This window comes from Teleopsis dalmanni, chromosome 1, assembly GCF_002237135.1.
Source record: "Teleopsis dalmanni isolate 2A chromosome 1, ASM223713v2, whole genome shotgun sequence".
NCBI lineage: Eukaryota > Metazoa > Arthropoda > Insecta > Diptera > Diopsidae > Teleopsis > Teleopsis dalmanni.
In genome coordinates this window covers 213,307,468-213,332,722 of record NC_051846.1, presented here as the reverse complement: position 1 = coordinate 213,332,722, position 25,255 = coordinate 213,307,468, and the positions used below count along the sequence as shown (strand labels likewise).

Genomic DNA, 25,255 nt, shown 5'->3' with positions numbered 1-25,255 from the left:
AGTTTATAAATTAATTTATTTATCTATTAAAAATTTTATTTTTCACAATGGTAACACCTTAAATACCTAATTTTTATCTAATTTATCCTACTCGAAATTCTGGTAAATACCAACAATCCCTATCATACCGACATAATTTACTATTTTCTTCAATTTACCATCAATTTACTCGAACTTGCACACGGCCATAATGTGTATTTTATTTATTATGTTTTCTATATAAATAAAATTAAATTTATTTGCATGTACATATTTGAAATAATTAAAAATTAATCAAATTAAATTAAATCTTAATAATCTCAATTATGATGAAGTTATTAGTATTAAATATTAATACAAAAACATACGGGTTCTCAGTAACGAACGTCACCTTATAATATTGAAACCACAATTAACGCGAGAAAAAACAGGAATAATGCTTTAAGTTATGATCGTAATATAAATCTATTAAAATCGTATCTAAAGGTATTTTAACTATATTTTTATAATTTAGGTATCGATACTCCAGGCAATTGCCAGACCAAAGAACTGTTTTGCCCAAACTGATTCTGACTGACTGAGGTTAATTGTGGGATACTTTACTGGATATCATAAAATAGCTCTAATCAAGTTAATAGAAAGTAGAGTCAGACCGGAAAATTGCGTGGCCCTGTTTTGTGTTACAAGCATTTCGACAAACTTAACACATGAATAAACACTCCTCTAAAGCACAGTTTTGAATTAGTTGCTTTTTTTAAATTTAAAATATATATTTTTATACATATACAAAATATATACACAAACTACTTTATTTCTAATTTATTTTTCTCATTATGAAAACGTTTTGGTAAAATTAGGTACATACTACTTCTTAATTTTAAACACTACTTTCACTATTTTTGTTGTTTGAACATTTGCTAAAGGATTCACTAAGAAACTTTGTAGTAATTTGTGGTATTCGCACATTGCTCTCTGCTGGATAAACGCAACCCTTTCGTCTTCGTCCCATTGGTGAACTGCAGCCGGATTTCTCGGCAATTTGTACTAGTAATGGAAGATCATCTGCGCGGGTAAATATAAACTCTTCAGAGGAAAGCCTCTTGCGCACTCGCCCTCCAACGACATCCTTACGAGGAGTGGACGGTTTGGTAATGTTAACAGTCGTAGTTGAACAATGATTTGAAGGAAGTAAAACATCTTTGTCATCATTGCAATGGTCATCATAGTACACCGGAAAGTGCGACTCCAACACTCCCGGTTTAATGGCAACACTTTCATTCAATATATTATAGTTTGTGCAACCATTGCTAGAAATAAAGTCTGTAACATTTCTGGCCGGCGTTAAAAATTGTTCAATTGATGAATTGGCACTGTAGTAGGTTGTGTCGACTGAGCCAGTAGTATTACTGCCCAGACTTGATACAAGCAAAGCACACTGTTCGTGTGTACTACGTCGACAACAAATATTCTTGTTCGTTGTATCGTCGTTATGGCAGGAGCAGCTTGGACAATTACTAGCACAGTCATCATTACTTAGAATTTCACTATCACTAAATGTGAGTTTCCTCGTTGGAACCTCTAGTTGTATTGTATCCTCATCTAACTGGTCAGCTGATTTAGAATTTTGTTTTTGTGGTAAGGTGTGGTTATTTATGCAACTATCACCTTTATTTGCTTCGCTTTTATCTCTAACGCGAGTAAGACTTTGTGCGGACTCGAAACTCTCTTCGCTTGAATCAAAACTTCCTTGCTGGTTCAAATTAAACAACCGCGGAAATGTTACAAACACCCGACCCATGCGTTTGTATTGATCAACTTTTTTACTATCTTCTGCACATGTCGCCAAATTTTCGGAAAATTTTGGAGCTCTACGCATTATTTTTGGCGTATGCAGCTGAGATTCAAAAATATCCTCTAACATTGTTTTGTTTCCATTTTCATTAATAGTTATATTATGCAAGTATCTCTCAATGCTGTTGGCTAAGCTAATCGGGGCACTCGTTCGAGATGATATACTAGATATTTCGGACAATGTCTCCGGACTAGCTAACGGTGCTAACCCCAACCAATCGTCTTGCACAACATCTGGATTTGGCACATCAGACGCTCTACGTAAAGACGCAATAACTGAAGATTTCGGTTTTTTTTCGTAGCGCGTGGAGAACTGTCGTTGTAAAATGCCTTTTGGAGGCATTTGTGGTGATGGTGACTTGGTTTCTACATCATGAATATTCATATCAAATGCAACAATTTTAAGGCGTTCAGGTTCATTTACAATTACAGTGGCAGTTTCACTGACAACAGAAGGACTTCTTCGCGTAACTGTAGTACTATCATCAACTACACTTGATATGTCATAGGGTGTTAAGCTTCTACCAAATAAACTGCCAGCTATTGAAGATGCTTTACTAGAGTCTGGTCCACCAAAGCTGTTCGTATACTGGTTAGCTAAATTCTGCTCAATTGGGCTTTGCAGATTAGTAAATGAGGTCTCTAAACATACCTTCCGTTGCGCTGTAGGAGTCAGAATAGCAACATTGCTCAGATTGGAACACGAGCTGTGCGCTGGTTTCTGATTGTTTATGTACTTATAATCTAAAGGAGTTGTAGTTATCACGTGTTCGGATTCAATTTCGTTGGAAGTTGTGGAAAAAGCGTTAGAAGTTTGGCGTTGAGGCTTACGTGGTCCACTCGTCGTTACAACCTATAAGATATATAGTTTTACAGAGTTTGCTGATAATAATTGAAATTATGTGAACAAATTAAAGAAATATATTAAAAATAAATTTGTAAAAGATTATATTTTATATGTACATAGGTGTTAATAGTGTCATACAAAATTTCTTAAGATTACCAAGCAGGAGGGTGAATACAATAGGAACATTTTAAATTATTAAAATAGTAAGTTATTTAGGTTAAAGGGGTTATAGAATTGAAAAACAGGGAGACAGAAGTTCAAATCGAAAATGGATAAAATTAGTTTCACATAATTCTAATTTCAGTTTCATATACATAATAAGAAACCCTAGGACACGTCTATTATAATCCCACAAACTGCCTTTCTTTAGTTGAAAACTTCGAATTTGAACAAAAAGAAACTATAATATAATATATTTATATATTTTTTTCGAGTTAACTTTAATCAAATCACAAAATAATTATTGTAATATAATAGTTAATACAGACTAATCATAATTAAAATATAATAGGATACCTAACTTGACGCGCCATTTATCTTCATATGTAATCTATTTTCTTTAATATTATTCACCACTTAAAAAATATTCACCTTTAATTGTGAAAGTGATTTAATAGATGATTATATATCCGTATTGTTTTAATAAAATTGGTTATATCCTTACTGCATTGATAGAAAGCTAGATTTCAGCAGCAGTCCATCTAATGGATCAGTTCTAAAGAGTGAAACAGTACTAAACAGTAAAAGCACAAATCAGCAACATATATGTATAGCTTAATAAATGTACTAATAAACTCCTAAGATATTACTGAACCAATAAAAAGCGTTGTCCGGTACTCTTATTAGGAAGTATAATGTAATCTTTATTAGATCTGACAATAGTACATCGCAATCTATCTATCTTACAATATTAATAGAACATCGTGATCTATAGGATATGATTATGCTAATTATTATTGAAGGTACACTGAAAGTATGGTATAATATGCTTAGAGAATTAAATGATTAGTGAAAGACTACAAATGATTTGGTAGAAAGTAAGTCTATAGCTCAACTGTTCTCAATGAAGTAGTTAAGTTTTTAAACAGGTCGCCTAACCTAACCTAATCTAAATTAATACACTGGAGAGATACAAGTATATTCTCTATTATACTCGTATTACTAGCTAAAGAAAAGACAACAAAACTAAACTGAAATATACAACAAATTTTTATCAATTTTCGATTATGGAGGAGATTGTTTAACTACTTATATATATGTAATATATATGCGAGTATAGATATTTCAAGGTAGTAAGAGTAAATAGTTATAATACAGTGTATATACACGAAAAATAATAAAGAAGAATTTGATAAAATTTGCTGCAACTGTTAAGTTGAGCAAAAGTATATTGAGTCTCAAAAAGTACCTGGTATCATTAAAAAGTGTTGCACAGTTGCTAGAGGATATTGATGAGTCTTTACGAATATGTTTGCATGCCATAAAGGAACGGTCTTTATGATTCACGACCTGCTGAGAGTTATTTGTGCAGTTAATCATATTTTCATATAACACGAACCGAGTTTCATTAACGATTATATAAATCGGTTATAAATATATTCGACAAAAAAACTAGTTTTTAAAAATGGTTATATATGTGTATCTATGTTTAAAGGGATTTGGGTTTAGAATGTATGGAAAATACAGTCCATAAAGACTTCTAGTACTTTTTTTCAAAACAATATCTGAGCCAATTAAAACTTATTTTAAATAAAAACAATGCACAAAAGCGCTAAACTATGCATATTCTGTGTGGATTATGTTATTGGATATACATCAGGTTACAAATCTTTACAAATTATTATATCAATCCATTCAAAAAAATAAAGACTTAAATGAATTATGAAGAATAAAAAAAAAATATGTTTTCTGTGCCTATTTAATTTAGATGCGTTTAAGGTTAATTTCAATTTATTAAGTAACTTTCAACCATACATTATAACATACGTGACTATACGGAGGCTAGGCTTCAGGGGCCATTACGTCTAGTTTGTAGTTTGTAATGAATTATATTAGTGCTCTTGTCATTAGAAAGCTTCAGTATAACTGATGCTTGCAAAAGACAGTATGATACCTTCTATTAATAGTTATGATGGTCTAATTTTTTACAGTTGAAATAGTTCATAATAAACCATTATGGTTCCATTAGGAAATCCCAATTTTCGATGACAAATTTTTTTCTATTTTTTTTTCTATGTATTCTTCCAGTGCAAAGCAATTATGCCCTGCATTGTCACACAAACACGTAAAATGCTTGGGTGCTTCACAATTTAAAGAGTTTGGAATAAATTTGGACACCTCAGGTATGGAGCTTCAATTATTCTTTAGATTCGGAAATAGCATCAACATCATACATGATGCCTACTACAAATCTACATAGAGGTCTTGTTCCATCTGGTATAACCAGAGACCAAGATTTCGTTTATGGCCAGCCAGATTAATCTATTATAACTTGACCGAGTCTATTGAAGACAATCCTCATTCATAACAATGCGTCGCTCACAGCGGAATCGTATAAGCTTCCGTTAAAGCGGGGAACTATTCTCGATACAAAAACAACTTTTCAATATAAAAATTGAAAACATATTTAAGAATGCAAAGACGACATTTAAGTTTCATAAATTAATAAGATTAATTTTAAAAACGTATTGTTAGGTTAGTACACTGATCATCGAGATTCGCTTAGGTCTGGTGGCCAAAATTATATGTTAATGTGCGATATAAGTGTTTGGAAAAATAAAAAAAAATAAATTAAATATATTCTTTATTTAAATTAAAACAAAATAAAAAATTTTAAAACATAAAATATTTATTTTCAGACTACATATTTTATATGAGATATACAGAAAACATACTATGGTATATGTAAATATTGGAAGTCATGTCATAAGCTATTAAATTATAAGTAAATAAAATCATATAAATAATCATTAAATAATCATTAAATAAATTAATTAAAAAAGCGTTTTACTGTTCAATATTGTTCATATTGTTGTCATGGTAGGAAACACTTAAACTACAAACTAAGCACAACAGCAGTCAAGCACTTAATTATTTTGAGATGATATTGTTTAACATAAAACATAAAACATAAAAATTAAAATTAAAATTAAAATTAATAAAAAAACATCGTTGATGGCTTTACACTGCAAAACTACTTGCCGACGAACGTTCGTCCTCGTTATCGGCAATTACCTTTTTCAGAGCAGCTAGAATCTTATCGGGCATATGGTCCTGCAGCATCACTGGCGAAATAAGTACTTCATCGAAATCTGTGGAATCAGCCCAAATGGCTTGATAAACTGGTTCGCGGCTTTTCAACACATTTCTATAAAATATTAAAAAAACTATTAAAAAAGCATTTCATATAATATATCAAGAACAACACAAAATTTTATTATTTAATAGGTTACGTGTGATCGCTAGAATTGTAGTTAGTCTAAATCTATGTGTTTAAAATTGTAAATCAATTATTTATAAGTCTAATTTCACATGCATATTAAATACTTTTTTATTTAGTATGATATTTAAATTTATTAAATAAGCTAAAAAAAAATTTATATATTTGGAATGCAGTTAACAAAACTGGGTTAACCATTTTATTGAACGAACTAAATTCTGGGGTATCATGCAAATTTATTAGTTTGCGGGTGAGAAAAACTTGGCAAAATTCGTACATGCAGTAATACCATAGTATGCCTACTACACTTTGGAAATCTTTAAGATGCCCAATAATTCATTTCAACCAACATAAAATAAAGATTGAGTTTTCCAAAAAAGTTTTCCTACCTCCAACCGCTGTCGTACTTTTGCCTGAAAATGCAAAAATTTTTAAATTTTTTGTAAAAAAAATTTCAAGAATAAATTTTAATTGAAGACTTCGTTGAATTGAAAGCCAATCACTGAAAGCTATGAAGATATTTGCAGTTGTTTTCAAACATATGTTAACTACTATTATATTGCAGTTAAACATTAAAGGATTCGAGGACATATTTAAAAATAATCTACAAATCCATTGTTTAGCCCTCAACTGTTCTGTACGATAGACGGACATACTATCACTATGTAAAAAAAAATTTGAAAATCCGGGATGTTAAACTGGAACAGTAAACCAGATCCTTAAGCGTATTCTAATCTTTTAGAAATTATAGATAGATTTCTCTCTTAACTTCATAGAAAAAGTAACTATTAATCTAGGGTTTTATATTCATAAATATTAACTGTTATATTATTGAAATATTTATAAATTTATTAACTGAATTGTGATTAAGACGCAGTGCATTAGTCAAACACATAACAAACTCTGTTGTGTTCCTAAGAATATTGGTGTTTGCTTATCAGAGCTACTAATCATAAACAATCCTTTATTGATCATAATGGTTTTCCAGAAAAATTTTGCCATTCACAAGGAAGGTACACCAAGTAGACTCCTTTGAAAATCACCGTATATTCTACTGTACAACAATAGTGTCAGTATGCAGTCTAATATCTATATTCTAACACACAGAGCACACAAGAGTTTCTGATAAGAGTTTCACAATTTGTAAGAAAGGTAAACTAAGTAGGTTTCTATGGGAACAGATTCTATGGAATCTGATTTCTCTGAAGTGGATCCAGTAGTAAACATATGGTTAATTAAACCAGTAATGTGACAATGATAAAAAAACTAATAAAATCATAATCGTCAAGTAGATACATGGTGTAAGACTTTCGAAGCTGAAGACATACGACTTTTTCTATTAACGGTAGTCGTTGAATTCTGACTTAACATATGCACACAATTTCAATGCTATTATTATTATTCCAATACCTGTTTATCTGGTTGCAACATTTATTTATATTTTCTTTGTAAAAAATAATATAACATATATGAAAGAAACGAGTAAGCAATTGTGTTAAGTGTTTGTGAAAAGCTGTTGATAGATTACCATTCCGATTTGGGTTATAATTTTCATTATTAGAGTATTTGAGTTGTTGGTTTCTTTGCTAAAAAGGCAAAAAGCTTGTTAAATGCTGGAAATGGCTGAAGCGATTAATTGAAAACAACTACAAGTTAAAATTGAATTGACGTGAAGAATATTTACATCTTTCATTGGAAAATTTAATGGTTTTTCGAAACTATAAATTACATTCTTAACATACTTACTCGTTTGGTTTAGGATGATGCCGCACGATGTGTATTATACGGCCGGGTGGATATAATGGTTGATGTAGAGTTAAAGCTATAGAACTATCTGTTGGATGAGCGCTAGTACTACGCGCACTATCACGTTGCTGCAAATATCAATGAGAAAAAAAATCTTTTAATTTATGAACTAAGTTAAAGTTATAAAGTACCTCTTGATATTGGTTGATATGAGTGTCTTTGCCAGACATTTCTACTACAGAAGTAGGCTCAGGACCACAGCCACAGCATATAACACAGGATATCGTCTTCCATTTTGGATCGATGCTTCGCTGTATTGCATTTATTAAATCAGCACGTAACGCTTCCATCTGATAGAGGCCAATACGTGGTACAAGATCTTTTCCCAAGACTACAGATGTGATGAAAGATTTGGAATACTCCACCGCTGGCATACTGAAAAAGTAAATCATTATATATGTATACGTACCAAAGGATTAAACGATCAAAGTTATATTGACATTAAGCTATAGAGATAGAAGGATGAATATAAATGCAGAAATATGCGCTTTTTAAATATTTATACTCGCAAAAAACGTTGGAGATATGAAGATATATACGTTCATTATAATTTCAATGGATTTTACATATTCTTTGATAGAAGTGACTTTTACATTAACATAGATATTTCAAATTTTTTTGCTATTTGTCTTAAAAACCGACTATACTCCAATATCAGTTTAATTGTTCTCAATTTAAATTGAGAAGGTGGAACTCTGATATTAGCTAACAATACCGTTCGTTAAAAATAACTTTAGCGCAATAAGTTATGTTATCCTTCCAGCTTTAATAATGCACAGAAGACACTTGTTTCATATGCAATTTCTGTCCCCAGAACAGATTAAGAACTCTTCTCTAGATTTAGTTCCTGACTTTGTTCACAAAGCTTTAAAAGGCTTTGTGTAATCAATAGTGAAATTGGTACATTAGGACTTTTCTGGCCGCAATACCGACTGTTGGATGATTTACGTCTAAACTTTAAATAATAACAATATATTATCCTTAAATCTTGATTTACCTTAGTAAGCCACCTGGTGGTGAGTAACTGAAATAAATATGAAAAAACAATATTGCTAGTTACCAATGTGAAATCAACAACTTACCTAAAGCACTGTAAAGAAGGATAATCTGGCTTCATAAGTATAGCTAAAATAGCTGCCGTACCAGCGCCAAGTGAATGACCTACCAATACCAGGCCAAACGTGTGTGTATTTCGATTTTGGTCAAGATTAAGGGCCTTCTCTATTAGATTTTCGTCCCGCAGCTTATTCCTTATATATATAGCTGTCTGCACCATTCCTTTATGGCCGAGCCAATCGTCACGTGGCGGCGATAATGGCAAAACTTCACCCTCGGCATTCAAGTCTGTAAGTATGTCCTTCATGCTCAGCGTACCACGTATACTGACAACAATTTTTTTTCGCGTGTAGTCAATGGCAACGAAAAACGGTGTTTCGCCGACATCCACGTGATACGTGGCATACACTATTTCGATGTCACCAACCTGTAAAGTCTTCTTTAGGGCGGCATAATTACAATAACAACAATTATCCTGTATAATTTCTGTTTCGTTGCTGTACTTACAGCAACATCCGAAGCACCTAGAATGCATTAAGTATTAAGTCATTAGATGAAAATAGCAAAGGTGCGGCATAAAGCGTGAGGATGTCTGTTGCTTACTTTAATTCCGGCACTAAATGCCATAACTTGGTACGGTTTATTATGAAATACATTGGCCACCCATAAGCACCTTGGGCAAAGTACATGTAGTGTATAACAGTTTGAAAGAAATCATAACTTTTTGCATCATTTAACGCTAGGAACTGTGTACGTTCTGTAATTGGTACTCCACTTAGAAACTCGTAGGTGCCATTTTTGCGCTAAATAACAAATAACAAAAAAGCACCAAAAATGTAATAAAATTTGTGTGCATATATAAGGAAATTTAACCTACTTGCCGCACGATAGCTTCCCTTTCGAGTTTTTGAAATTTACGTAATAAAACGAGACCGGCGACCACATCGGACGGTACCACATCCAATTCCCGAAAAAAATCACTTAACAATCGCGCAATATCTGTAAAGGAATTGCGATTCCGTTCCGACGAACCCATACAACAAAATAGCAAGCGGCAGCGATGATCCCAGCTGTCCTGGTATGCTCGCATTACTTTACTGATTATAAAAAATAATGCGAATGAATGGTAATCAGTTATCAGTTAGAAGCTGTGAAGATTTTTGCTAGACTTTTTATTTCTACTCACCGTTGACGCCAGTTGCGGTTCATACTACCGCTGCGTTTGTAATTGAAACGAGATTCTGTCTCCCGCATGGATCTTTGGTATTTCTTCATTTTAACCCAAGAGCGGCCAGCGGTATCAAATGTGCACCAAATTGTTATAAGTGTCATAAAAACTAATGTCCAATTACAGATAATAATTGCTGGAAAACGAAATATCTGTTTGTTAAAACTCCGTGCCAATTAATGATATTAAAAAATGAAAACTTATTCAGTTAAGCTATAACTTGAGTATGATTCAATAAGGGAAAATCGTTTCAGTTGTTTTATGCTCTATATTTATTAAAAAATATATGTATGTGGAAAAAATAATTTAAAGCAAAGCAATAGATTTCTTGTAGTTAAGTATTCAATCAAGTCTTAACTCCCTTAAATAAGTTCTATATATTGATACCTTTAAATACCATACTTTTGTAAAATTGTTATTAAGCATTTAAAGAATAAAACTAATGAATATGAATAGACTAGATGAAATCATTGTAGAAGAGGGTCCCAGAACTTAAGTTTATTATTAAAATTTTTTTTTATTATATTTTTAAATAGTTAATTCAAATTTACTTTATTTAACTTACCAATAAATGTTTTCTTTGCTCCATCAATCGGTGCAATAATATAATAATTGGCAAGCCATATTGTACCTAAGACTAACCATGTAATATCAAAAAATATTACCACTAGAAAAAAAAGGAAGTGATAAGATTTATTAATAAAATATTTCGATAATATATAATTAAATGTATTTTATTCAAATTAGGTTTTTTAGTATCAGAAATACTTTTGTAACTCACAGCTCTTAATATATATCCATAAATTGATCGTTGCTCTTTCCCCTGAATCAAGTATGCTCCCACGCATAGATATAATGCAAATTCCTATTTCCACACATATAGAAACTACAACAATTAACAAAATTAAAATTAAGTAAATTTGAATTTTAAAGATATAATATGAATTACTTACTAAATAATATAATTACGTATCCTATCAAATGGTAAAACAATAATTTTATACTTAAAACCGATGTGTTATATTCAAAAATGACCAACGACACTAACACTACAATAAAACTGGAAAGATATACAATATATGTTATTATATCAAGAGATAGTACTGCAACTTAGCAATGACAATATTACTGCATGTATGAGTTGTAATAATTACCATATAAAATGTATAGCTAAAAGAAAAGCTCCAGGTACCACAAGGTCATCAGATCCAACAGACCATCGTCTTCTGAAAACAACAAGTCCTGGCATCTGAAAATGTTGAAAATTATAAGGGTTTCAAACGGTTTGATGACATATTCAAATTATTGCAATATAATAATGTCATTATTTTTATTGAAAGTGATATACGCGTAAGCATATGATATATATGCAATATTACAGATATATACTACCACAATACATAATCAATTATATATACTTATGTGTATATTTCATGTTTCGCGAATTACAGAGCGAAATATCCATTCATCGTCTTTGGTTTAATTTTGCGATTGTTAGAAAATAAGTCACCTTTATCTGAAGTTTGGGTTACAGCTTACTTTCTGCAGGCAAAACATATTTTATGGATTTTTACAATCAAGCCATACTTTCTTAACTGATTTTACATTTCATTTATATTTGATTCAGGATGTTATAGTTATGTATGAAGCGAAGATTTATAAGTAAAACCAATTTTGATTTTAAATCAATAGGAACTCTGTTTCTCTTGATACTTGGATATACTTGAGATACTTGGTGCCTGTTCAGATCCCGTATGGGCATAAGAGGTTTTACAGATGATGTAGTTCTTTTCCTGTCAGACCTAGTTAGCCCGTCATATTCGTGCAATAAATGAAATATCAATAAATAAAAGAATAGCTTCAACAATATTAACACGTACAATAGTTGAAGCTGTTCGTAGGAATAGAAATGATCACAAGTCAATTTGTTAGATGGTATGACGAAATTGAAAATTTGACAAACGATTTAAGTGTTGTTCGAGCGCAACCATGATTAGGTTCAGTTAGGTTAATCTGGTGGGGTGTAAACGTTATACAAAGTTGGTGGTATTTAGCAATGCCTGATAGGGCAAGAGTTCTTTGTATATTTGTAGTAAGTATCACTCTGTTTGACAGTCTCTATAAAACTGAGAAACTGACACTTCACAAATTCTCAAATTCCTAGCATTTATAGCGTGTTCTGTGATAGGGCAAGAGTTCTTTGTATATTTGTAGTAAGTATCACTCTGTTTGACAGTCTCTATAAAACTGAGAAACTGACACTTCACAAATTCTCAAATTCCTAGCATTTATAACGTGTTGGTGACAAAACAGGATAGGATAGAAAAATAAGTGGGCTGTAAACCTTATACAAAGCTGGTGGTATTTAGCAATGCCTGATAGGGCAAGAGTTCTTTGTATATTTGTAGTAAGTATCACTCTGTTTGACAGTCTCTATAAAACTGAAGAACTGACACTTCACAAATTCTCAAATTCCTAGCAATTATAGCGTGTTCTTGACAAAATAGGATAGGATAGAAAAATAAGTGATATTTCAAAGTCTCCTTAATCTTCAGGTCGCTTCATTTTCAACATTTATCATTAATGGTAATTCGGAACTTGTATACATGTGCCAATAGTAGGCTTTAATCCATCAGAATGTCTTATATTGTTCTGTAGTCTCTCCATGACGAGCCTAGTACAAAATCCGTGTATCGCCCTATAACTAAAATACAGCCGTCCTTTCAGGGCAAACCTTTAAGTTTCACATTTTTCGACGTCTATAGCACTTATAATAGGATATGAGGTAATTGCTTTTATTTCTGTCATTTACTCAGGTGTTTGTCTTGGAGTAATATGGCTAATTCCCCGGCTTTTCACATAGCAAAAACTTCCTCTTGGAAATTTTATAGTTGCTACCGCAACGAAGATGGTGTGAAATCTTCGATGCAGGTTAAGATATGATAATTAGAAACTGTCAGTCCTGCGAGTAGAATACCCGCATAGTGACGAATTAGTATGCTACATATACGTAATATTCTATTATTTAATACAATTATTTTATTTATAATTGATTAATTAAGTTGTGATTTATTGTAGCCAATATTAAACTAAAAGAAAATAGATTGCTCAAATTTGCTGTGTCAATTAGCTCCGAAGTACACGTCACACACGCTACTTTTAAAATGCGGATTGACGATAGAAATTTATGATTCAGAGGTTCAAAATCAATTATTTTCTCTGTCGCAACGTAGAGCAAAGTTCTTATTTTTATTTCTTATATATTTATTATGTTTTTGAATATAAAATATAAAATGAATAAAATGTTTGAATGGTTGATAACAATTGACGATAACAGTCGTAATTTTATGACGATATCGTATTTAGATGATTATTGGGACCTATATATACGTTCGTCAGTTATCCCGAATGTTATGTGGTCATAACAATTTTTATTATTAAAAAATTTTGCAAATCACTTTGGAAAATAAAATTAAAAATATTTTAATCAAATAAATGCTAGTTTAACTGATAATTACTCATATTTCAATTGTAGCATTCCTTAGTTATGAATATTTGATAAATACATATACATGAGTATTCAAGTTTGCTCCGTACTTTCTTCTGTACCGTTTATAGCTTGTACAGTAGTCGCTACTAGGAGCGCCTAATCTAGTGATTATCTAAAAAGAAATAACCTGTGATGATGGTGGAAAATATATTGAAATTGCTTTTTATTAAATAAAGGCGAATTATATCTATTTAGAGATATATACGTGGCAGGTATTTTCTGAGTATCAAATGTCTATTATTGGAATTGTTTAATGTCGGTTAAGACATTTGAGTAAAAGTAAACGGATCCGTTTTTATTGGAACATATCTATTTCTATATGAATATTTACAAGTTGTGTTTGCCAAGCTCCTCAGATTCGCAACTTCTACTAGAATGCTTATTTATCTCATTGAGAGACGAGTGGCACATTAGTACCACTCTTGACACCATGTCTAGCAATGCAAGTGACGTATTTGCAGTCTGACAGGTGCGAAATTGCAACCTTCCTTAGTAGTGATCATAATTTTGAATCTGCTATGGAAAGTTCTAATTCGATTCTAGTTCGTATCTAGAAAGCAGATCAGGGAAAGAACCCAAAAGAACAACTTTTGTTATTGAACAATTAAAATAGCTGGAGAATGAAAAAGAAGGTGTTCCAACGAAAAAAAGAACAAAGTTTCGCTCAAAATTTATTAATATCATTTATTAAAAAACAGGTCAACTGCTACACAAGTCTGTTGAGATATGCACACACCTACTTTCGCCATTTATCAATCACATTCAGGAAGGTTTTTGCCATTGGCTTTTTAATTACAAAATATTGTTTTGCATATTTCACTCCTTGGTTATGTTCGTGGTCTGGTTGATATAGTCAAAGTTCATTGGCATATCTGCAAACTTCTAACTAATTAATTTATTTGTCTCCACTCGAATTAAATCGGATTAAAAATACATTATAATCTTATGATCTATTTATAAAGGAAAAAATTAAATATTCTTTAAGCAAATTGTTACTTGGTAAAGAGGTTCCTATTAAAAATAATAGTCACTTATGTCATAACTGACGTTAAATTACAACTTATATAAAAAATTATTATTTTTGCAATATTTCAGTGAACTGAAAACATATTCCATTTTTTTCGAAAACACTTTTCGAAAATTACAGATTAAATATATTTGGCAGATTCCGTAATTTTGAATCAATTTAATAATCTATTGTTATAAATTTCTTCAGTTTTCTTATATAAAATATTTGTTATTATCTAAAACATTACTAACTCTTTTAAGATTATTAAATACTTTTTCGTTTAGTCGGATTATTTACTTCAATTGTAGTGTAAATGCTGCCATAAAAATGCAAAAACGTTGACAACTTTTGTGCTAAGTGAGACGCAGACATTGAAGTAGACATTGTATAAGAGCATTAAAGCTAATCGGTGCTTAAACTACAAAAATATGCAAATAAGCGAAAATAACCGAAGCCCCCACAGGTGAGGCGGCCTACAGAGGTAACTCCACAGGTTTTTCTGTACTGAAGCTATGTGCGCTCTGAAAACTACACTATAAAGGTGGCATTGGGTGGAATGGGATGGTATGGGATGGGATGAATGGCGTGAAAGAGTGTGCCAGGCTGAGCAAACTACACATTTATTACTTAATTGCTGTAATTTCAACTGGTAATTAACAGTTTATTGTTGTACGATTGTAATTACAACCAGAAATTAACAGTTGAACAGTCGACTTTTATGGCAACCGAGGGTTCCGTGCGCTTCTTAGCCCTCCTCGATATGGCAAAAAGATATCAATGTGCATTTCTAGTAAATAAATAAAAATATTTAAACAGCAATTATACAGAACTGGTTACTTATTTGCACATTTTTTTATTTTTTAAATATTTGTTAGCAATACTTTTAGTGTTTTTGTTCACTCATGAAAACCGCAAAATTGTGAAGTTTATAAACAAATTTCAGCCAAATAAACATTCGAGAAGATATATTTTGTTTAGTGAACGTAGCGGATTAGCTCATCTTTGCCTCACTTACCTTCAAGTAAAACGATTTTAGTTCAGTATTAGTTTTTACGATTTGTAAACACACATTCTTTCTGCTCACCGAACTGACTATGGACTGACTATAAGCGATAAATTATTTTGGAATATATTTTTTGAATTTCAATGCTGGGAATTTACACAAAATTGCCTTTCATGGGCCATCAAGTCCATTATTTACAATGATTGGAAATATTTACTTAAATCAAATCGATCAGACTTCCGATTAGATTTTCGACATTGTATTTATTTATATTTATTTCATGCATCATTAATTCATATTCATTCAAAACACAATTATTTCGCCATATAAATATTGGCATTTGCATAAATTATTTGCGCTACCAGCAGCTCCACTGTTAAATATAAATTTGCTCCACTGATTAATATAAATTTGCAGCTCTTGTGGCTACTCGACATTTCCAGTTCCCACTTCGAATTGACATTTTTGTGCCGTAGTTGTTAGGTTCACACCAATCGCGATTGCGAAATCTAATTGTCATCGTCATGCAGTATCTTTCCATATTTAGTGCCAACCGCTGAGATAAGATACGTTGAGTGTAAACACAGTATTGATAAATTTCTCCATTAATTGCATGCTAATACATTAATCCAGATATATAAATAATATTGTTACAAAGGTTGCGCTTAAAACACATTTTAGTAATGTAGTTCTTTGTCTCTTTGTTATAGAACATAATATTTTTATCATATCATATGTATGTATGTAGGTATATCTGTATGTAGTCCGCTGAAAAGCCATTAACCTATTAAAAGTACTAAAAGTATTTTAATGCAGAAATGATAATGTTTATGACTCAGTACCGAACTAAATTTGTTCATTAAGTCCACGGTTAGTTACAATAAAAATTATCATCTACTAAATATTCCGATAATTGCAAAATTTATTATCTCAGCAGTGTTATAGAGGAATTTCCTAATATCTCTTTAACTAAAGGGTATTTCCTCTCAAAGTGCGTTAACTTCTGTAGTGGATTTTTAAAAGTAAGAAAGAAAAGAAATCGTAATTGCATATATATGGGATGTATTTCAAACCTAACCCGAAATACAGTGTCAACATCTCAGCTACAAGTTATCTAAAGTCATTAAAATTTTAAGCACCAACATATCCAAAAAAAAAATTAGTTAACATTCGAGGGATTGCCTATATCACCCTACTGGACCAGAATTTGACATTACTATACCAATCTTATTTTTTGAAGTTATAATTCGAGTCTGGTGAAAGCTAATAAGAAAACTAGCACCAATGTTCGTTATTCTATTCCTACAATACCTTCAAACTTATTTTAGTCTATGAATTTGTACGGCAAAGCCACAGCAAAGAAAATCAAAAAACTGGGTATAATCAAAAAACTGGCTAATATAATCAGTTCACTAAATTTTGGATGCAAACAAAATTAAACAATAAATATGGATTACGTCTGTGCAATAATAACATTACGAAAGGAACTACGATTAATTGTCAAGAAATAATTTTGGAGTAAAAATCAACCTTAGACATTAGACATTTTTTATTTTTTACATATGACTCTTAGATGAATGCCTGAACACGTACTGTCTGTAACCAAAAATCAAGGAGTTATACTGATTACTGAATTACGTAGCTTCTTTTAAGCGGAAATAATGAAAATTAAAGGATCTCTGCGCTGATCATACTACCAATATATATATATCTATATATATATATTGACATAAAAAGCAAACTCACAAACTTTGTCTTCTAAGTGGACTGATTAATGCACTGACGGGATATTAGATAATGAAGATATATGCACATAAAATGAGTTTGACTGAAAATGACAATTTTAGCAAAATAACATGTAAAAATAACATATGTTAGGGATGGCAATTGATCCCTAACAATTGACTAGCTTTCACTTTAAATATGACTATGGCTTTCCTAAACACGTTTCTAGAAGATATCACCATAGATACTGGAGCCTATTTAAAGCTTTTGATGCCAACCAGTTTCACCGAACTCAATAGTCATTGAATTTAACCAGATGGGTACTGTTGTATTATTTTCCTAATTAATTTTGCGAAACTATGAAAGAATTGAAGCTAAGAGGAATAAATAAGCATAAAATATTAATCAATTTTAAATGATAGTTTGAACCAATGTAATGTAATCTACTAATGTAACGAAAGTATTAATATTCTAATCATATACATAATATATTATTGAAATTCAGCTGTTAAAAGTGTGAAACCTTTTTAACGTTAAGATAATATGTCTGATAGAACCTTTTATTTTCTGATATAAATTTAAAGAAATAATTTGCGATGATATCGATTTTTTGACAATTTTGACATTAAAGATACAATTATACAATTATGATGTATATATTCGCATAACAAGTTCAGTGGCGGAATCAGGTCTCTCTATGTTAAAAAGCAAAAATATTTAGAAAATATTTTAAATTCGAAGGGAATACCTCGCCGCCTCTGCAACTATGTATACTCGCACATTTGAGGAAGTTGACAACCGAAACCAGAATATGAATGTGGAGATAGTAGCTACAGTAGTAAAGATAAGCGGTAGAAATGAAACGTGCATGTCTGCTCCAAAACAACCAAAAATGTATATTTTGTCTAGTTTTATCGATAATGCGCTATGCATTATTAATTCTAAAACTGTCAATGGCGTAATTAAGTTTTATTTATTTCGTTTTTTTTTTTGAGTTGAGGAATTTCCAATTCAGTATGTCAGCGTTTGAAGTTCAAAGTTTCATTTCACGCAAAACTAGGAAGGATCTCTGATAGCTGCCTTGCTCCACAGTGATAACTCAGAAAAACAATTAAATTCTCGTAATTGGAAAATAAAACCAATAAATCATTTCATTAATTCAATTTGCTAATATATAATATAATATATTGTGGACAAAATTAATGAATGTATAAGGTACGTAGTTAAAAGCACCCAGCGCTAGCCATAGAATGAAGCAAAAATGATTTATAATTGATAATTATAAGTTAAGAATTATCAAAAAAATCTAATTATAGTCTACCGGCAAATATTAATAAGTGGAATAAACTTTAAAAATAAAGACATTTCTTTACTTAAAAGCCATTAAAAAACGCTTATTAATATGTTTATCAAAATTACTTATTTCTACATAAAGTGGGGCCCCGTAGATTTGCAAAAAGCGTTGATAATCCATATAATGCATACTACTACTCTGCATAGACATCTTACTCCATCTAATATCGCTAGGGATCAATAGATTCAAAATTACAGCCTTCTTGTGCCGTCACCAGTTTCATATGTCAACGGATCTGTGGTGTAGATGTTAGTGCTATTTGAAACAATAAACGACATACTACTAAAGTTTTTCCTCAAAACCAATTACATGATATAATTCCATAGATCAGAGCCTTATTCTACAATTAAGTTTCTAATTTATAATTGAATAAAAACAAGAATAGAGTGAGAGAGAGTGATGTTGTTCTTAGTAATGTCAAGCCATAAATGAATAGAGAATGCTGACAGATAACATGATATATCAGTTTTGAAAAAGATAAATGCGATTCTATTTTATTTTGTCGGAGGCCAACTCACACCCATTTGAGACCCTAGTATCTTCTTGAATAGAATTGTACTTCCTTAATAGTTAATTTGAACCCAAGTTTTTGTTATTGCAATCCTTTGATTACCGTAGTAAGCATTTTTTATTGACCTATTTTAAATTAGTTTCGTTTTCATACACAGAGATACATGGATCACAAATATGTTCATAAACTATTATAAATAATAGTGTCGTCCGATTAAGTTTTTTTTTAATTTTTTATCGCCCATTATTATTGTATGACTATTTCAGATTCCTAGAATTCGATTATATGTGAGTACATAAACTGCCAATGTAATTGTAGAGGCTTATTCTGGTACTTAAACATTAGGTAGATTTTGTTTTTTACTATTTATGATTTTTTTTTTCTAATTCCATTTCTTTGAAATACTGTAAGCAAAAACTACAAAATCCAACAAATATAAAATGAGGTTTGTTTTTTACTATTTCACTCTTTATATATTTTATAGAAATTACTTCGTACTGCTTAGTTGAATTAACAATTTCATAAGACTTTTAAGTTTAATTAGCATGAATAAGTACACGTCAGAGAACAGTGCTCTAAAGCAGTGAATAATACGCGCTACGGGATTTATTGCCCGAGTAGAGTAACGTCACGTTTGTGGCCTATTTACACATCCACTTTGAAGTAAATGAACTTTTACTATTTCAGTTTTTTCAGCTCTCGGAAGTATTAACACTTTGGCATTAAATCAGTTTGCCCAACGAAGTGTCAAGTGGCGAAACGTCATTTCGAAGTAAAATTTACACAACATTTTCCTAAAAATGTACAGACGAAAGAGCATTTATTGTTTATGTATATGTCAAGGACTGCTCCACTCCTTGGGATGTTGTCATCAGCCACCATTTTCGCTAAAGCTTTGACATTTACCGAAAATCAACTTAAATTTAAATTAATGTCTTTTTTATTATTCTAAAAATAATATAAAACTATTTTGAATAAATAGTAAATAAAAAAAGTTTTTTATAATGAAATCGCAAAAGGGGTCCTACATAATGAATTAAGTTTCAGATTTTAGGGTCTTCCGCACTTCTGAATCCATTAAAAATTATAATTCAAACACATTTTTTGGTGGAACCAATAATCAAGACATATGATAATAAGTTTTTATTAATAAGTTTTTATTAGTCGAGTGTTTTTGATTGCTCAGTTTATATGGCAGCTATTAAGGTGCAATTAACTGATTTGGGTTATCATCAAAATCTATTTCCAATGCAGAAATTTATTACTTTATCTTAAAAACTAAGAAACTAGATTGCATTAATGCAAGCAGACAAATGTAGAGTATCAAATAGATTAAACGATCTGTACAAGAACATTAACACACTATATGGTCTCATATATCACGTTCACTAACATATTCTTTTTATATCATATATTACTAATTTACTCTTTTTATAATGTAGTATATGCGAGTAATGTGCTTTCGGACGAAGTGGATAAATAGGTCAAATTTTTTTGACCAGTTGTTACGGATGCCGTTAAAAATATGCAAAAAAGATTCCTATCAAGATATATTTGGGTGATTATATCCTTAATTCATTATTTTTGGCTCTTTTTTAATAAATAATTTCATAAAATTATAAGTAAAAAACCATATTTTTTTGATTTTCTTATATATTGTATGAAAGAAATATGATACTCATAATTTAAAGGTTTATATGAATTATTTATAATTTTATCTTACCCAACTATGATACAATACTTAACAGCTTTTAACATTCAGATACAAAATCAAATCGACAAATATGCTACCATTCTTATTATCGCTCTGATCAGGATGTATATCAGATATCTTCAAGTAGTCATGTAGAGTGGAATAAAAGCATGAAAAAAAACAATCATTATATTCTAAAATAGGATTAGCATTCTTTTTTGACGGGTTTTACAAATAACTAATAACAAAATAACTAAAAATTATTGAATGCATTTACGACTACTTATATTTGCTTTAGTGCCCATGTTTTTAGTGTCATGCTTTGATGCACTCATATATAGTGTCTTCTTATTATCTTTTTATTGCGGTATGTATATCACAAGAAATTATGAGCTATCTACTCCATTATTCCAACATAAAATAGAATATTTAGAGAGAATTATTCTGGCTCCCAGTGAAACAGCACACTGTAATCCATAATAGGTGTTTTAAGCTACACTATAAAAAAAACGTATTGCCAGTCGAAAGGAAGTTAAAATACATTTCGTTGAGGAATTTGTTATATTGAAACCTCTTGTCCTATTATTTTACTCGTGACCAAGATCAATGCCAGATAAATACAAATAATTTTATCAGGTGTCAAATTTTTTCTACGACAAAGGTAACATTCTGTCACTTTTTTATTTTATTGAACACAGGTTAAAATGTCCTACCAGCAACCATATTTCTGTCAGACTTACGAGGGGTGTTCTTTGTAGTCGAAAAGCCTAACCTACGTTTTAGCTTTACGGTTATCTGGATTTCTTATGCAATTATTAATGAAAGGCTGAATTGTAGGTGAACTAATTCCACAAAAGCGGTTCCGTCTGCAGAATTATATGGCTGAACCAGTTCATAAAATGTTATCACGAATTTCATTGATATTGGATGCTATATAACCCAATCTGACTGATAACTGCTTGCTTCAATGTAAAGATTCAGATGTATAAGCTTCAATCAATTAAATTTATAATATATTGTTTAATAAACCATCTAACAATAAAATCAACCCATCATTCATCTAGAAGAATGATATCGCGAGTAACTTTGCTATTCGATTTTAGCATTCTCCGGTCTGACTGATTGCTGCCTGTTTGCGTGTATGAATTCAGACGATTGTACATCTCTACCTTTTGGAGAGGTTCACTCAGTAGAATTTGGAAAACATGGTTAAATAGAGTGAACCTCTGCAGGGTGCACGGACTCAGTACATAGATAATAGTAATGTTAGAGGTAATAATCCTTTTAACAAAATTTTGATTTTTAAACCATTTGTGTGCCAAGGGATAGTTTTTAGTTGCAAACACAGAATCCCATTTCTCCAATCCAATCCAAACGTTTAGGATTGAGGACTTCAAATTTTCTACCGCTCCACTATACTTTACCATTTTATATTTATACTCTTGACATTTCGAATTTCATTTTGTAAATAAAAAGACATACATAAATGTTAAATGAATTGTAGATTAATTGCTTCAACAAAAAAAAAACACTATTGATCAGCACAAATGACGAATTCCTGTTGCAGTTAAAATTTGATTGAAATTCATTGAAACATCTTGCAACATCGATTGCAGTAGTTGACGTGCAACAGCAATGTTTGCTTTCCTCCAATTTATGCAATTTATGCACCGTCATACCCTTTAGTTTGCATATTTAGCAATTTAATTTTGACATATAAAGTTTTCTTTTGTCTTCTATTTTAATATTTCATTTTCATTGTTGTGTGCTTTCATTTATGTTTACTTGCTTTTATTATTGAGGATATTCTTATTTTAGTATCGCGTACTTCTCATATATTTGCTGAATGAGACAATGTTTGTTTTGTTGTTATTGTTGGTTTTATTGTTTTTGTTGTTTTTGTTGTTTAATCAACATATAAAATTGTTAAGGACAAGAGTGTAGCAATAAAGCAATACAAATACGCTTAAGTGATTTACTCGTCACAGCCATACACATACATACACAGCCATATAATGAAACACCTACTTATGGAAAAATGAAAACAAAAAGCACAAACATACAAGCTTACAAATAAATAGTTGTATAGCTTAACATGTTGGGCATACTTAGCGTAGATGGTATGTGATGTGTAAATAAGGGGTGAAAACAATGGCAACACTGTTGGTTGAATGGTTGGATGGTTGAATGTGGTGCGAATGGACTTTTTAAAGTGCTGAAATGTTTGTCAAACTAAAATTGCGCAAATGAAAGCTTTGCCAAGTAAGAGATAAAAATTTTTAACGGGCATTAAGGAAATTCCTTTTTATCAAACGAACAGAAAAAGAACACAAAAATACTGACAAGCTAAAGCATTTTTAAAAACCGTGGACCTAATTTAAGGAAAAAAATTAAAAAAACACAATATAAGTGCCACACAATGTGGTAACTCCAAAACAAAGATTAGCAAAAGCACGTTGATACAACTGACGTATGGGGGAGGCTAGCTGTAACTTTTTGTATACGTTATTGGAGTGTATGAGCATCCTTTTGGCAATACTTGTGTAGTGGTTGGGCATGGTGGGTATGTTGGGCATGTTGGGTATGTTGGGGTATAACGTAAACAACAACGCAAAACGGTAACTCGAATATTGGATGACGGTGGTATGTTATCGCTACGTTGCGTTGCAGTCAAAGAACTCGTCCTTTTTATCATTCGTTTGCTGTTTAGTCTGTTGTGCTTGTTTATGTTGTTGTCATTATTTTTGGTTAGTATACTCATTTTACATTGTTGTTGTGCTATTGTTTTTGAGTAAGTTTTACGCATTTCGGTGCGCGTTTATTTAAAGTTGGTTTAAAAAAGGTATGCTTTCTGTATTTGGCATTTTATTTATTTTGTCGTTTTTTCTGTGGCAGAGATGCAAAATTTTTCAAAGCACAGTAAATATGATATTTTGTGAATTTAAGCTGATGGGCTTTCATTTCATTTACTAACATTTTAACGTATTAATGGGTGTGTGCCTTAAATGCATGGGCTTATATGTATTATATAAATCTTTAAAATTTTTTTATTTATATTTTATTAAATTTTTATTTTTTCTTAATTATGAAAAAAAAACTACACAATTTATAGCTAACAAAAACCTGTGTGCACAAATTCCTGTTCACTTTTGCGGTCATTTCACACCGTCACTACAACTGCTAACATATTTTTAAAAATAATTTAAAATGTTATTTTTATTTTTATTTTTATTTCTGAATGAAATATAATTTGTATAATTTGTAAAGTGTGATAATTACCGCAATTTAATTTTGGAAGCTGCGCTAACCGGTTGACTGTTGTTATGGTTGTTGTAGTAATTTGGTTTATATTTGAACTGCTTTCACTTTCACATTTAACAAAAAGATATTTTCTTTCGAAAAGCGTAGGATTTTTCGCACAAGCACATTTCGTCAATACCTCACACATTTACATACAAACATACAGAGCGCATATTTTCACAACATAACACTTATTTTCATTTACTTTAACCAAAGCCACTGTAGCATTTTGGACGTCGAATCTTAAAATGTATATATACATATTATTTTTATTAGGATTTTACTTATTTTTCATTTTTCATAACTGAATAATGCATTCATTTCGTTATTGTTAATTACATCATCTGAATTGGACTTTTATTTACACAAAATAAATTCGATCAACAAGATTTTATGAGGAATTAACATATGTGAGCCTGAAGTCATCATCGTACACCGCATAGGAAACTTCCGACACAGCGACCCGCTAAATCGATCGATAAATTAAAAACGCACTAATGACACACAAAAAACTAACAGAAACTCCCGACTGCCCTTTGTTTGTTGCAAGCACGAAATCGTCGCTAATTCAACTGATTAAGTAAAAGACCGACTCAATGTTTGACTTCTGACTTCAGATTTCAGATTCGACAAACAAAAATATCTAAACAATTTACGCTTACAAAATCTGCAGTGCTACTTTTCTACTTATTCTGCTGTAGGAATACACTAAATTTTCTTTGCTTTTCCTATTTTCATTTCTTCACGGTTTGTATCTATACGCTATGCACTGTAGCCATTGTGTACAACAACAAAAAAAAAACAAACTTTCATGTAAAATTTCTTTTGGCAGCACGTTTTTAAAATTTGTTTACATGTCGGCGCTCCGCCACTTCTTATCCACTGCCAACCACTTCATTCAAAG

At 31.1% G+C, this 25,255-nt stretch overlaps 1 protein-coding gene across 3 annotated transcripts; it reads right to left on the bottom strand.

The window, feature by feature from the left end:
* Positions 1–792: 792 nt before the first annotated feature.
* LOC119671861 (diacylglycerol lipase-alpha) lies at positions 793–25,255 on the bottom strand. 3 transcript variants are annotated; one of them, XM_038082678.1, is made up of 15 exons: positions 24,331–25,255; positions 11,361–11,455; positions 11,160–11,266; positions 10,988–11,092; positions 10,772–10,873; positions 10,165–10,342; positions 9,856–10,075; positions 9,582–9,781; positions 9,005–9,502; positions 8,920–8,946; positions 8,054–8,297; positions 7,863–7,990; positions 6,506–6,529; positions 5,912–6,044; positions 793–2,683 (listed from the first exon to the last, which is right to left on the bottom strand). In XM_038082678.1, exons 2-15 carry the CDS (start codon positions 11,453–11,455, stop codon positions 857–859), a joined length of 3,888 nt encoding a protein of 1,295 aa, XP_037938606.1. In that variant the 5' UTR covers positions 24,331–25,255; the 3' UTR covers positions 793–856. The 3 variants fall into 3 exon arrangements, with proteins under 3 accessions (XP_037938606.1, XP_037938607.1, XP_037938608.1); XM_038082679.1 differs by lacking the exon at positions 24,331–25,255 and adding an exon at positions 15,781–16,201; XM_038082680.1 differs by lacking the exon at positions 6,506–6,529.